At 37.8% G+C, this 16522-nt stretch overlaps 1 protein-coding gene across 5 annotated transcripts in view; it reads left to right on the plus strand.

The window, feature by feature from the left end:
- Positions 1–16522, plus strand: part of cep126 (centrosomal protein 126) — a 143988-nt gene that overhangs the window by 90594 nt on the left and 36872 nt on the right. For 4 of the 5 annotated variants that reach the window (XM_072263452.1, XM_072263450.1, XM_072263451.1 and 1 more), the window contains 2 exons: positions 5521–5582; positions 6181–8326. In XM_072263452.1, coding sequence (XP_072119553.1) covers positions 5521–5582; positions 6181–6315 — 197 coding nt within the window. In that variant the 3' untranslated portion in view covers positions 6316–8326. Of the gene's footprint in view, positions 1–5520; positions 5583–6180; positions 8327–16522 lie in introns of those variants that run through there. The other variant, XM_072263453.1, reaches the window with a different exon arrangement.

Here is a 16522-nt window from a genome sequence, read left to right on the forward strand (position 1 = left end):
AAAATTCTTTTGAATGTTTGTACTTTGTTGGCATGTTTTGTTTTAAAGATTGCAGTCTCATATTTTAATTTTATTATTAAAATTCCAAGGTGTTTCTTTACAACTGAAAATAAATTGAATTTCGTCCCAGTACATTCTGTCTTTAGAAGTCAACCCATAGTAGTTCCAGTTAGTTATTATCTCCTTACTCTTTTCTCATTCATCAGGAAAATAACAACATTGTTGATGACAGCTAATTGTTTATTATTTGCAATTACCAACAATAAATCAAAAACAGAAATGCAGAAGATATTCAGCAAGACTGGCAGCACTGATAGAGAGAAAAACAGAATCACCATTCTATCACTAGTTTATTTCTCATTCCACAAGTGCTGTCTCATCTGATGAACATTTCCAAGTGTTCAATTTTCAAAAATATGTAGTTTTATTGCATTTGTGACATTAATCCATAAGTATTTCACTACTGCTCTGAGTTCCAGCCAAACCATTTGGGATTTAGATCTCACCCCAAGCTTAGATCAGATATGGACAATAAAACCAAAGAACAAACATAAATATAGAGGGGCTGTCTATGGTGTTAAGGAAACATGTCTGAGTGTAGCAATGAGGAGTAGCTGTAGAAATTGAAATCAATTCAGAACAATATAAAATATCAAACTTGAGTCACATTCAGCATGAAATAAAGATGATTCACATTGAAAATCAGTCTTCATGTCCCTACCTCATTATTACATAAGTTACTCAGGCTAGTGTTTTTGGCTGAACAGCTGTTTCATCAATAATATTCCTTCTACCATAGTTTTCACAAAGGAGATGCAGTAATTATGCAGTTTTCAGTTCCGTGACAAATTCAATTAATTAAGATCTTCTTACCCATGTGTGAATAGATCTGGACAACATTAAGTCTTTTTGATTAAAACTAAGTAAAACTATCATAAGTAAAGTGCCAGGCGATGATCATTTCCAACATTGTCTAGGATCATATTCAATGCATTCAAAATAATTACTATCACAAAATTCCCATCATCAACATCCTGACGAACCACCATTGACTGGAAACTTAACCTGACCAAGTACAGACTTAGTATACTGTTATATTTGTTCTTTAACAAAGACAAACTTTGCATGGGTTTTCAAACGCTATAACATATCTTATACAGTATACAGATTCACAGAATGGCTTCATCTCGATCACATTTTACTCCGGACACTCCAGCCCACCGAGAGCATATGTGTGTGTATGTGTGATGTGTGTGTGTGTGTGTGTGTGTGTGTGTGTGTGTGTGTGTGTGTGTGTGTGTGTGTGTGTGTGTGTGTGTGTGTGTGTGTGTGATTCATCAACATCATTTCCAGTTCTGGATTAACCACCAACATTACACACTGGGAAATGAAGTTCTTTATTATGTACAGACATAATAACGCATCTTCCCCATTTAAAGAAAACAAACACAATAGTATGCTCTCATAAACCTGTGAGACATGTTAACTTCAATTGTAATAAGCAAATATGGTCCCTTCATTCACTCAACCACTCTTGATCCATCTCTGTGATGGCTTAATGATCCCTTTTGGACTGCTACTTGTTTCCAAAGATGTCTTGCTTTTCTTTGCTGCGTTAATGTCAGTGTCCTTTTGAGAACTCTGATCTACATGTTAATTTATTTCACATCCTTCTGCCAAGATCCTATCTGTTCAGCTCTGTTCTTGTTCTTGCTGTGTGATCATACTTTGCTCCCTGTGCCTCATAATGGAGCCCTCAACTATATCCATATTATCAGTGAGTTTGTGCACTAATTCTAATTGAGCCTGTCCCAATTCACAGAGCTCCTTCTGTTTTCTCTGTATCATAGATAGCAGCTCCTCATGTTGGTTTGTGTTGAACTGTGGCTATTATTCTGAGCTTCAGGTCTGTGTGGTCTCCTAATCTTCCTTTTTATTTTTCCTCTTCAACTTCTGAGAGGATTATGGAGATATTTTTGATTTCCTGCCTTCAACTGGAAGTTGATGAGAGACAGATTTTGAACCACAGCTGCATGATCTGCAAACAAAACTGGCAACTTCTTCATCACAATCACTCTGTTCAGCACTGGCATTCTGACTGTCATGCTGGTGTAGCTGATATGGATGTCTATGGAAGGTTGAATTCTTATGCTTCTCTTGCATAACCCCTCTGGATCTCTCGTAGATCTGTTGTGAGTTTCTTGAGTTACATTAGGTAAGCATCCGAGTCCCTCAAAGACGTCTGTGTACTCTTTATTGAGTGTTGCCTGGCTTCCTTTGGTCTGCAAGGCCATTATGAAAACTCTTTTCAACAAGTTGTCCTTTTTACGTGCACTCAGACCTAATATTGGCTGTACTCTCTTTTCTACAGCCAGTAGCAGTGCCTTTAGGTGATGTCCCTTGTGCTTGAAGGCCACTATACAGCCCCCTTTTACTGGAACACTCTCTCCAGTATAGCCTGTCACTTTTAACTTCACTGGCACATCTTGCTCTTTACTTTGAGAGTCTTGTAATGATCCACAAACCATAGATTAACCTGAGCTCCAGTGTCAAGCTTGAATGGAATTACTGTCTCATCACAGTCACTGGAACAATCCATTCTGTCATATACAGAACCTGTAATAGCATGACAGAGGCTGAATAAACTATGGTGAGTCACTCAACTCCCAACTCCCTAAAGTCCTCTACATACAAGGCACAGGTTACAGGTGTGATTAACTCCACATGGCTAGATAAGTGGAGCTCCAGATATAATCAAGCTTGTCAACGTTCTGAGAAAGGAGAGGAAGGATTCCATCAGCCATTCTAAACACTAATTGGTTTCACTATTAGTGTAGCCTACATACAGAAATGCTGGAGGAACTTAGCAAGTCAGGCAGCATATTTGGAGGGGAATAAGCAGTCACATTACGGATCGAGGTCCTTCATCAGATCCTGATGAAGAGTTCTGCTAAAGGGCCTTGGCCCAAAATGTCAACTGTTTATTCCCCTCCATAGATTCTGCTTGATTTGCTGAGTTCCTCAGCATTTTGTGTGTTTTGCTTAAGATTTTTAGCATTGGCAGAATCTCTTGTGCCTACTGTGAACTATCTCCCATTATTTTCAATCCAGTATATCACCAAGGATTCTGCAATTGCTCCTCACAAACCTTCCATCTAGAATGACTAGGGCAAACAGGTTCATTGAAAGACTGCTACCTGAAAATTTATGCATTCTTGTTCCTCATCATCTCAAGGTCAAAATCCCCTGGAACCAAATATTCTCACAAGAAGAATTGCAGCTATTCAGAAAAGGCTCTACTTTCTGAAAGGCAGTCCAGGACAGGCATTTAATGCTGGTTTTACCAGCACATCTAGGTATAAACCCTGCCTCTGACTGACATTCAATAATTATCCCTATCTGGAGTAGTTATAAGTATAACTACTTATCCCTATCTTAATTATTTGGAAGCAAAATTCAGTGATGTTGAGAGTCCCGTAATGTTAAGTGCAACTTTAATCAGTGAACACTTAAAAAATAGACTTATGTAAATTTCATGTATTGCAGTGTAAATTCCACAGACCAATAAACAATACAGTGGATTCCAGTTAATTGGGAAAAATTAGCCGAAGATTCATGGAAGTAGTTAAAAAGGTATAAAGAGAACAAACTGAGTAACAAATTATGTATTTAACTGAAATACAGAAAAATTAGAACACTACTAATACTACTACAGTACTATAAAAATGTGTATTAATTTCTAATATTTATCAAAAGAGAAAGTCATCTGTGTTGTGTTCTTTAAACTGTCCATGAACAAACGCAATGCAAACAGTTAGTGTAGAAATGGGCTGCCTCTAAACAATGTTGTTGACGATTACATCTTACAAATCATTTTCTCATTGTAACGTTCAAGATGATTGTTGGTACCTTCAAATTCTTCGTAGTTTGTAACTTGTTGAAATAGTGAAATTGTTTCATTTGCACTCCTTGTCAGTATTAGCATCTCCAAGCCTGAATGCTTGAAACTGCAGTGAGCAAAACAGTTCTGAATTGTCTTACTGCTTATTTCTCACCAACTATCAGTGACAAAAAGCATCGCTTTTTGAACACCAGAACATGCAAATGGCACCATTTAAAAAGTGTTTGTTTGAAGCACAGTGTTGTGTATAACAGCCACACAAGTGCGCATGACTGACAGTAGTTAGAAACAGTTTGGCAACTGCCTACTACCCCAATTAAGCATCATAGTGTACAAAATAACTGAAGAGAATCTCAGCTATTTTCTCGATTAGCTTTTGTTTTTATAAGTGTTGTCCCAAATAAGCGACTGCCCCATTTAACCGATGGCCCAATTAACTGGAATTCACTGTATTACTTTTCATCAATATCTTTTAACGTTGCAGTGCACACTGGAAGAAAATGTTGATAAAGGACATCAAGAATTGAATAATAAGCCACAGTGAAAGATTATGATAAACTTCACATGTTGACCTTTGGAAGGATTAATGAAACCAGAATAAAATGGAGAAGCGGATAACTATGAACAGGAAATGGAGTTGGGGTAATTTGAGAGGACATAGCCATTAGTGAGGAACAATGGATAAGTAGACCAGAATAAGAGGACAAGGAGTGTTGAAGAGGATAGCAGACCAGGAGAACTTGCAAATCTAGTAAAGCAAGGTGGAGGTAAAATTCTAAAGATGAAGGTTTTAACATCAACAGACTGGGAGAAACTACATTTTAACTAATTTTAGGAGCAATGTTAAAAAAAAGTAGTAAATTACTGTGACTTTTGTAAGATTACAGTATTTAATTCTTTGTTAAAAATCCTGAGCTTAAATTGCAGTGTTGGTTGGAATTTTCTCCAAATGGGGGAAGAGGCAGTTTCCTAGTTTGTGAATTTGTTGGATCATCTATAAGGAGTGAGTTGCTTCAATTGCAATGTGGTTGGAGAAAAGCATGTTAACCCCTATACAGTCCCCTTAAGGGCATTTGTAGACACTGAAATTACAAACTTTACACATATATATCGGTGCTTATACCACACACCCTGCTAAAACGGTACAATTTATGATAATTTTGAGGGGACGAATGAACATAGAGGCCTGACTGTTGTGGTTATCTCATAAAGCAAAGTGATCTTTGAGGGGCTGTGGATCCTGAGACCCTGCACCCAGACTGTCTTGATGGCCTGTCAAATACTGTCAGAGGTCTCAGAACTTTGAAATATCTCTGATAAGACAGACTTTAAAATGAGTTAAAATTAATATATGTAAATAAAACAGGAAAATTATTCAGAAATAATAGAGCAATAATTAACTTATTTCAACTGCCTTAAGTTTACAAAAATTAGTTAAAATTGTAGAGATAAAGAAAAATAAACAAATCACTTGCCTGCGTTTGTCTTTTTGATCAGCCAAATGACTCTATTTAAATGAGCAGGATCACGACACGTGCTAGCCATGACTGCTTTAAAGCTTAGGATGTTTGTGCATTACCCTGATCCAAAAATTTATTTTATTGTCTGACATAATTTAGGTATCCAGGAAACCGTTGAAGCAAGTCCATCTAATGGTCTTCTTCAGATTCCATCTCCTTTTGTAAGTATGTTCTCTGATGTCATTTATTTTGTTAATTGTTTGCGCTAGTGCTATGAAGTCTTGATCTAGCTGCAACCCTACAGTATGTCTGCACCATGTTAGTTGCATCTGTTGTTTTCTTTGAATGCTACCTGCATATTTATCCAAAGAATAGGGTTGGATCTGTTTTACCTAGTGCTTATGATGGGAAAAGAAAGCAGTACTAAAGAGGAGAGAAAACAGGCAGAGAATTAATTCTTGGCTTCCAATAGCTGTGCTTATGCAACTTTTTTAATTACTGTGCTCACAATACAGTATTATAACAGTCTGTATAATGAACCAAATAAAACCTGGTACTGAGTTACCTGATTTACAGCAATAATGATATCATCATTTTTGTTTTTCGAACAAACCAAAAGCCATTTTTGACAGATGGTCCTTGTTACTTTCTCCTCTTTCCAATTTTTCCTACACTCATAAGACACTGTATGAATTAATTTTTGTTTTAATGATTGGTAATGTTTCTTTGCTGATATTGTCATTCATTGTTTTATGTGTGTGAATGCTCAAGAGTGATATGGTTAATTATGCAACATTCCTGGCAACATTTTTCTTTTAGATGATATCATATGGTATTTCTAGCTCTGGGTGTAGACCAGTACAAGCGATTTGTGGACCAGAAAATCATCACAGTGTTACTGCTGATAACTATGCACGGATTCAGACGAAATATTCAAGAAACAAGACAAAATGATCACTCTAAATAGCTACACAAATTAATACACAGTATCAACATTATTCTGAGAAGAAAACTTTTAAGTTGATACAAAGATATTTTGTGTTTTATACAAAATTAAAGCTTCTATTAGAAAGTTGTTTAAAATTTAGATTACTTTTGGGACATTGAAAATCATAAATATCATTAAGATTGGTTATCACATTTAATTTCATGCTTGTGGAAAAATAATAAAATTTGCCAGAGTAATTGAACTGATTAAATCACAGTGAAATATTTTTCCTCCTTGCTGGTCATTGTCATGGGATGATCAAATTGAATCCAGATTGTCAAACAGTAGGTGATAATGAAGAATGAAACACTCGAGAATGTTAGTTAGGTAATAGGAAGTCACTGGTTAGTCTGTTTGCTCCAAGAGATAATTATCTAATGAGGGGTGGGAAATGGGATTTGACTCCTGGCACTCATTTTTTCTTTGGCCTCCTCCTTCTGGTCATGGCTTCCTGTCCCAGTGTGTAGAATATGTGTATCCTGTTCTCCATCTCATCATCCATTCTTCATGTGGGAGAACCATCACTTTCTACATAGTGTAGCTGTTTGGAACTATGAAATGACTTTCTCCCCCGCCTCCTGTCATAAAGTATCTCCCCTTTAAGGGATGTTGGACGAGGTTCAATTATCACTGTCTAGATCCAAATGATGTTAACCATGTTCAAATTTTAAAACAGATGTATAAACACTATAACCAGTAATGGGTATTTTAGTGCTGCTTAGTCATTTCATTCTTTGGGCTTTTAAAGTGAAGTAATTTGCAAGATTATATTGTTGCTCTGCTGGAAAGCAGGCATTTGGCCCTAAGTGAATGCAGCCAGTAAATATAAAAAGCTTTGAGAATAAATATCTGTGGAATTAAAAGTTAAAGGACTGAATAGTAGTAGATTACAGTGGGTGAATACAAAGTCATAGTGAGCAAACAAGGAAAGAGAAAGACTGAATGAGAGAGCAAAAAGAGAGAAAAGAATAAGAATTAAAACGAGTTAAATTTGTCAATCTAGAAATTTATTCTACTTAAAACTTGCTTTTCTGGTGCAATGTGATTGCAAATACAATTCTATAAATAACTCTTGAGAATGAAAGCCAGCTGAAGTTCTAAACGTTAGCTGAAATGAGAGTAATAATTTCAACTTCAAATTTGTACAAAGCATGAAATGATATAAATCATTATTTCTCTCATCAGTTATTGTCTCTTTTCTCTCCTTTGTGTTGGTTCAATGTATGTGTATCTCTGTCAATGCAAAACTGTCCTCTATTTTTGTTTTGCTTAGTTGATATACTCTATAGCAAAGCTGAGATGGAGTCATATATGTGGTTTTTCCCTATGACATAGGTTTTCTAAGTCTTTGCAGCTTGAGTCATAATTAAATAATTTTGACTCAATGGCAAATTATTCAACAGTTTTCAGCTAATGAGATGGGACAAAGAACTGGAAATAATTTTTTAACACACTCTGAAAGCCTGTGTATCTATGTGAATATGTGAACTTTGTTCCATTTCAGTATGACATACAGTAAATATATTCATGAACAAAAGTGTTTTATATTTTGTTAATTATGTGAACATTTTAATGACAATATTGTAATGTTGTACATTTGAATTGAATTGACTTTATTACTTACATCCTTCACATACATGAGGAGTAAAAATCTTTATGTCTCCATCTATATGTGCAATGTGCAATGAGTACAACAGGACAATCCATATAGCATAGAAATACAATTGTATCAGCGTGAATTAATCAGTCTGATGGCCTGGTGGAAGAAATTGTCTCAGAGCCTGTTGGTCCTGGCTTTATGCTGTGGTAATGTTTCCCGGATGGTAGTAGCTGGAACAGTTTGTGGTTAGGATGACTCAGGTCCCCAGTGATCCTTTGGGCCCTTTTTACACACTTGTCTCTGTAAATTTTTGAAATCACTAAAATGTACAGTGGAGTAGCTATAAAATCAAATGTAAGTGTATGCATTTTACAATATATAAGCTTGGATTTCTTTCAACATTACATTTTGGTCCTTTGCCACAGCACTTTATATTGATTCTGACTTAAAAATTTGATTAAATGTTGTGACTGTACCCTTGTACATTGTCTTCAATATGTAATTTGTAATACTTATTCAGTAATTACTCAATTACATAGACCTGCCTGAAGGCAGTTCTATTTTTTAAATTTTCTATCATTCTCTGAAATGCAGTTTTCTTACTTATGTTATTTTTAATTAAATTGTACAATTACTTTTTGAAGCTGCGTTGACAACCTCCACATAACTGTGTCTCATCACCCTTGTAAAAGATAAAATCAATTCTGAACAGGAAATTGGATCCTAAAGATAGTTAAAGAGTTATTTTGACAGCATAATTACCTGGTGCTTATTCAAATTTTATCATATATGCAAGTACATTTAGACAAATACATTATAAACTAGATTTGTAATCTGGCAAAAGTGAGTTATGATGGAATTCATAACTAATTTCTATAAAAGCAGCAGTTGTATTCTTACTTTATATATACCTGGCTTTACACAATAGATCAATTTGTGAGCAATGCTATGTTTTTCATAAGCTAAAGAACAAAGACAATACAAGCATTTTCTGTGGCAGACCTACTCCTTTCACTAAATGAAATCAACCTGTTGATTTTTTTCCCCATTTACATTGAAAACATTGCTGACAGCTTTTAAACAAATGACTTGTTTTTATTTTGAGGTCCACTGTCAAAATTTGCTTTGTTTTCCATTTTGTTGGATCAAGTCAAATCCCTGGAATTATCCTATTTACAAACCGATAACTGCAGGACAATGTCTAATAATAATAATAAATTATAATAATAATAATAGTAATAATAAATACACTGTTTTGGATACCTTTGAGGGGGATGACCTATGGGGGGTTGGAGCTGCAGCCACCGGGTCTCTAGCACTGAGTATGGTGCTGTGGCTCAGAGGGAAGGGAGGAGAAGTAAAGGGGATAGCAGTAGTGATAGGGGATTCCATAGTTAGAGGAGTAGACATGAAATTCTGTGGGTGCATTAGAGACACCCGGATGCTATGTTACCTCCCAGGTGTCAGAGTTCACAATATTCTAAAGGCTAAAGGTGGAGGGTGAGCAGCCAGAAGTCTTGAAGAGAGAATTTGGGGAGCTAGATAGCTGAAAAGCAGGACCTCCAGGGTAGTAATCTCTGGATCGTTACCTATCCAGTGAGGGTAAGAATAGGATGATTTGGTAGATGAATGCATGACTGAGAAACTGGGGCAAGGAGCAGAGATTCAGATTTCCGGATCACTGGGATCTCTTCTGGGGAAGTTATGACCTGTACAAAAATGGACAGGTTACAGGAGACCAATGTAGTTGCAGGCAGGTTTGCTATGCTGTTGAGGAGGGTTTAAACTAATTTGGCAGAGGGATGGGAACCGGAGTGATAGTGATATGGCTGAGGATAAGCCTGTTGGTTTACAAACAGAGGCAGTGTGTAGTGAGACTGCCAGTAAGGACAGGTAGATGATAGAGCAAAATTGCAGTCAGTGGGATGATTTGCAGTGTAAAAGGGGTACAAAATCAAAAAGGATGACAGATACAGGATTGAAGGTGTTACATTTGAATCCCTATATGGAATAAGGTAAATGATCTTGTAGCACAGTTAGAGACTGGCAGGAATGATGTTGTGGCCATCACTGAGTTGGTGGCTGAAAGGAGATCATAGTTGCGAGTTTAACATCCAAGGATTGTCTTGTATCAAAAAGACAAGCAGGTTGGCAGAGGGTTTGGGCTGGCTCTGTTGGTAAAAAATGATATCAAATCCTTAAAAAGAGGTGACATAGGACCGTAAAATGTAGAGTTCTTGATGGTAGGATTATGGAATTATATACAGGCCTCCAAACAGTAGCCAGGATATGGGCTACAAATTACAATGGGAGATAGAAAAGGCATGTCAAAAGGGCAATGTTATGATCGTTATGGGGGATTTCAATACGCAGGTTAGATTGGAAAAATCAGGTTGATGCTGGATCCCTAGAGAAAGAATTTATAGAATGCCTACATGATGGCTTTACAGAGCAGCTTGTGGTTGAACCCATGAGGGGATCAGCTATTCTGGATTGGCTGTTGTATAATGAATTGATTTGATTAGGGAGCTTAAGGTAAAGGAACCCTTAGGAGGCAGTGAACATAATATGATAGAATTCATCCTGCCAATTGAGAGGGAGAAGCTATAGTAAGTATTACAGTGGAGTAAAGGGAATTACAGAGGCATGAGAGTGGAACTTACTGGAGTTAATTGGAAGGGGATGGTAGAATGGCAATGGCTGGAGTTTATGGAAGCAACTTAGAAGGTGCAGGATAAATACACCCCAAAGAAGAAGAAGTAGTCTAAAGGCAGGATGATGTAACAAGGGAGCTCAAAGCCAACATAAAAGCAAATGAGAGGGAAGTTAGAGGATTGGGAAACTTTTAAAAATAAAACAAAGCAACTAAAAAGTCACAAGGGGAAAAAGATGGAACATGAAGGTAAGCTAGCCAACAATATCAAAAAGGATTCCAAACATTTTTGCAGATATATAAAGAGTAAAAGAGAGGTGAGAGTAGATAATAGAATACTGGAAAATGAGACAGGAGAGATAGTGATGGGGTACTAGCAAATGGCAGACGAACTGAATAAGTACTTTGCATCAGTCTTCACTGTGTAAGACACCAGCGTACGCAAGAAGTTCAAGAATGTCAGGGGCCAGAAGTGAGCGCAGTTGCTATTTCTAGGGAGAAGGTGCTTGTGAAACTGAAAGATCAGAAGTTAGATAAGTCACCTGGACCAGATGGACTGCACCCCAGGTTCTGATAGATGTAGCTGAAGAGATTGTGGAGGCATCAGTAATGATCTTTAAAGAATCACTAGATCCTGGATTCGTTCCAGAGGACTGGAAAATTTGAAATGTCATCTATAAATGAAATTATAGGTCATTTACCCTGATCTCAATGATTGGGAAGATGTTGGATTCGATTGTTAAGGATGTGGTTTCAGGATATTTGGAGACACATGATAAAATAGGCCAAAGTCAGCATGTTTCCCTAAAGGGTAAATCTTGCCTGACAAATCTGTGGGAAATTTTTGAGGAAATAACAAACATGATAGACAAAGGAGAATTGGTGGATGCTGTGTACTTGAATTTTCGTAACACTCTTAACAAGGCGCTGCACATGAGGCTGCTTAACAAGTTAAGCGCTCATGGTATTACAGGAAAGAAACTAGCAAAGATACAGCATTGGCTGATTGGTAGGAGCAAAGGTTGGGAATAAGGTGAGTCTTTTCTGATTGGTTGCTGGTGTCCAGTGGAGTTCCACAGCGGTTGGTGTTGGGACAGCTTTTTTTTTTCCGTTATGCGTCAATGATTTGATTGATGGAATCGATGGCTTTGTGGCCAAGTCTGCGGACAATACAAAGACAGGTGGAGGGCAGCTAGTGGTGAGGAAGCAGGGAGGCAGCAGAAGGACTTGGGACAGATTAGGAAAATGGGTAAAGTTGTAGTAACTGGAATACATTGTCAGAAAGTGTATGTTCATGCACTTTGGTAGAAGGAATAAAAGAATAGACTAATTTCTAAATGGGGAGGAAATTGAAAAATCCAGGGTGCAAAGGGACTTGGAAGTCCTTGTGCAGGATTCCTTAAAAGTTAACTTGTAGATTGAGTCGGTGGTGAGGAAGGCAGATGCAATGTTAGCATTCATTTCGAGAGGGCAAGAATATAAAAACAAGGAAGTAATGCTTAGGCTTTATAAAGCACTGATGAGGCTGCACTTGGAGGGTTGTGAACAGTTTTGGGCTCTTTATTTAAGAAAGAATGTGCTGTCATTGAAGTGATTTAGAGGAGGTTCACAAGCAAGATTCTGGGAATGAAAGGCTTATTGTGACTATGAGAAACGATTAATGGCTCTGGGCCTTAACTCGCTCTTTTTCCAGACTCTTTTCCCTAGGTATTACTTTTTCTCTTCTTTGACTTCATGGAGTGTCAGGAAAACACAGTAGGTGTGCACTCAGGTATTCAGTTGTGAAAGTTCATGTACTTGTAGAGACAATAAAGGTACTTGTCAGTAAATATAGAGCCTCGCTGTGTCTTGAGGGCCTCCATCGGTCAGAATTGACCATGGATAATGCATCCTAGCTGTCTGGATATGCAAGCCTGGGTAATACAATATGGAGAGCAAACTGTTGCCCATGTAGCAAGCTCCACCTCTCCTTGCATGTGATGAACCCAAAAGAATGGCTGAAACCAATACAGTTTGGTTTGTGCCCTTCCCTTGGACAACATCAGTGGCATGGAGAGGGGAGACTCGCAGCACGGGCAACTGCCGGTCTTCCATACAACCTTGCCCAGGCCTGCGCCCTGGAAACCTTCCAAGGCGCAAATCTATGGTTTCACAAGACTAACCGATGCCTATTATTATTAATATAGTTTGGTACCAGCAGCATCACAGGAGTTGCCAGTCAGCATTGAACTCAGTGTAGAACTGCCTTAGGAAATCCAGTTCCAGACTTTTCCTTCGGGGTGTACTCCTGAAGCCTTCCCCATGAGTGGGTACAGCCGCAAGGCAGCATAGCTTTGAGATCAGTTTTCCTAGATGATGAGCCCCATCTGCCCCAAGCAACTGGTTTTAAGGTGCCAGTAACCCATCTTTGCTCCTTTTCTTCTCAGTAGAAACAGTTCCACTGGGCTTAATAGCTGAACCACACATGAAGGCCAGGAACTGGACTTGGTTGTCAGAGTCTATTTGAGCCGCACGCCATTGCGAACACTTAATAGGTATTGAGAGCTTGTCCTCATTACCAACCCCAGCTATAACAACCTTAAGGAACCACTCTGTAACTCTGTGTCTATCAGATCATTTTTACTAAGGGGTAATCCTTGTAACAGTACTATAATCACCCTATCAATGAACAACCAAAAAAGAACAACCATCATTATCAAAATAAACCGAGGCATTTTCCTGGGTGACTCCTTAAGCCCACTATGGTTTGGTCTAGCTTTAAACCCACTCTCTCTCATTTACTGATTTGGATGAAAATAGGGTATCAAATCAGAGAAAACCAAACAAACTATACTTTGACACACCTTCTATACATGAATGATTTGAAATTATACCCTCCTTCATCAGTAAAGCAAAAGCAATTAATTCAAATAGTAGAACTATTTTCTAACATTAACTTTGGACTAGATAAGGGCATAACATTAAATATAAGGCAAGGAGCAATTGGGCTAGTAGAATAGAATATAAAACAAATTAAAGTGCGATAAAGGGAAAACTTCTGACAGAACTTGCTTCAAGGCTCAAGAAAATCTGCCAAACAGAGCTCAATAGTAAAAATATAACAAAGGCAATAAACACTTTCGCTATAACCACATTAACATATTCTTTCGGCATAATATCTTTGTCCAAAACCAATATGGAAAATTTACAAAGAAAAATAAGAACTGAATTTACAAATTTTAGAAAACACCTCCCACTGCTGCAATTTGCCTATCACCACAACAGATCTACAGCAGATATATAATCTCACTGGCTCTCACTTGGCCTTGGATCACCTGGACAATAGCGGTGGAGAGGGTCAGCAACTTTAAATTCCATGGTGTTGTTATTTCAGATCTGTCCTGAGTCCATCAAGTAAGTGCCATTACAAAGAAAGCACGGCAATGACTCTATTTATTTAGAAGATTGTGAAGGTTTGGTATGTCACGTAAAACATCAGGTTGTTGTTTATTGACTACAGCTCAGATTTCAACACCGTCACACCCTCAGTTCTAATCGGAAGACCACAGTCTGTGAGGATCAGAAATAACATCTCCTCCTCAATGACAATCAAACAGCATCTCTGAAGTTGCTGAAGACACTACTGTTGTTGGTAGAATTACAGATGGCGATAAGGAAGTGTACGGAGTGAAATTAGATCAGTTAGTTGAGTGGTGTTGCAGCAACAACCTTACACACAATGTCAAGGAATTGACTGATGACTTCGGGAAAGAAGAAAGTCAAAGGAACACACACCAGTCCTCATCAAGAGAACTTAAGTGGAAAGGGTGGGCAGTTTGAAATTCCTGAGTGTCAGCATCTCTAAATCAGCCATGATCGAATGGTGGAACAGTCTCAAATGGGCTAAATGGCTTAATTATGCTCATGTGTCTTGTGGAATTGTACTTTACTTGGTCACCAGACCCGAATGCCACTGATTGACCCTTCAGCAGATTGTGGATCTCTTGGTTCAACCATAGTTTCTGGTTGGGAATACTCTGAATGATTTGTGGGATGACTCTCATCTATGATAACCGTGGCATATTTGTTCAGATTCTCTGATGAATCCTTGAACAAGGCCCAGTCTACCAACTCAAAGCAATCCCACAGTCACTCCTCTGGCTCCCACAACCACCTCTTTGTTGCCCTTATCTCTTTAGCCTCTGCCTGTGGTAGGTAGAAGGACAGCCAGATGGTCAGAAATGAGGTCTAGGGATGGTATAGTAGGCATTCCTAATTATACTATAACAGTAATAGAGGGTGTTGGGATCCCTTGTGCTGCAGGTGACATGCTGATGATAATTGGGCAGAGATCTCTTCAAACAAGTCTGATTGAAGTCCAACAATGATTTGAAAGGTGTTTCTTCTTTGGTTATTATTATATGTAAAATTATTGTAAGTTTCAAAAATAAATAAATAGTGCAAAAGACAAATAACAAGGTGGCATTCATGGATTCATAGACCATTCAGAAATATGATGGTGGAGAAGAACAAGAAAATGTTGAGTGTGGTTTTCTAGTCTCCTGTACCTGCTTCCTAATGGTGGCATTGTGAAGATGGTAAATCCCAGTCGATGAGGGTCTTTACTGATGGTTGCCACCTTCTGGAGGGACTGCTTCTTGAAGATGTCCTCAGTGATGGTGGGGTTTGTGCTCATGATCAAACTGGCTGAGTCAACTAGCCTCTGATCCTGTGTATTAGAGTCTCCATACTAGGCGGTGATGCAACCAGTCAGAATGCTCTCAATGATACATCAGTAGAAACCTACAAGAGTTTTTGGTGACATACCAAATCTCCTGAAACTGCAATGAGGTAGAGCCACTGGTGTTCATTCTTTCTGATGACATCAATGAGATGTTGATGCCCAGGAACTTGAAGCTGCTCAGCCTTTCCAATGCTGATCCCTCAATAAGGACTAGTATATGTCCTCCTGACTTCCCCTTCCTGAAGTTCACAAACAATTCCTTCGTCTTGCTGAAATTGATATTGTTGTTCTGATACCACTTAACAAACTGACCTATCACATTCTTGTACACCTCCTTGTCAAACAGCGCAGGAAAATAAAAGTTGCCCATAGCTGCAATCAAGCAATTTCTAATGGAATCAGAAGCAGCAATGAACCATAATCTTGCTTTCCTGTGATCGTATTAGCAAATTGTGATATTTTATGATGCAGAGATACAAGTCATTAGTAACTTCACCAATAAAAGTTATGAATTGAAAGGAAGGAAATGATTCCTCCATAGATGGTTTTTGTCCAAAGCTACTAGACCTATAGCTACCATTTTTGTTACATATGTTTCAACCTTAATCATTTTAAGTTAATTTTGGTGCTTAGCACAGATTTAAGCTTTTGCGCTTCAGTCTTTGATGAGGCACCCAGAGCAAAGTATTAAACCACAGCTTTCTGAATCAGTCACAAAAGCACAACCAGCTGATCTGAGATCCCATGTAAGCAAGGTTAACGGTACATTTTGTATTCGTATTATCATCTTGCCTTTATCCCATTATTGCCCAATAAAATCTGTAATTTCCTTTGTGTACATTTCAAAAAGTAATACACGATGTCCTGCCCATGGAAAATCAAATACTATATTAAATTTGTTTTTGGCAAGTGATTTTCTGAGCCGAAAAATAAATATCAATTTGCCACATATTTTCATTCTCTTTTTATTAACCAGATACAAAAACAGTCTTGTATATTCATTTTTATTTAAAATTGTACAACAATCTTTTCCAGCTATCTAAAGTTAATGGAATAAAAGCAAACAGTACATCAGCTGTGTAATGTGTACCGATCTCCACACTTCTACAACATGCTGTGTCTAGAAACAACTTATTAAAGATATTTATAGACACCTTTCCAGCAATAAACTTTAATTCTAGTTGGTGATTTATTAAC

This window comes from Mobula birostris, chromosome 7 (assembly GCF_030028105.1).
Source record: "Mobula birostris isolate sMobBir1 chromosome 7, sMobBir1.hap1, whole genome shotgun sequence".
NCBI lineage: Eukaryota > Metazoa > Chordata > Chondrichthyes > Myliobatiformes > Myliobatidae > Mobula > Mobula birostris.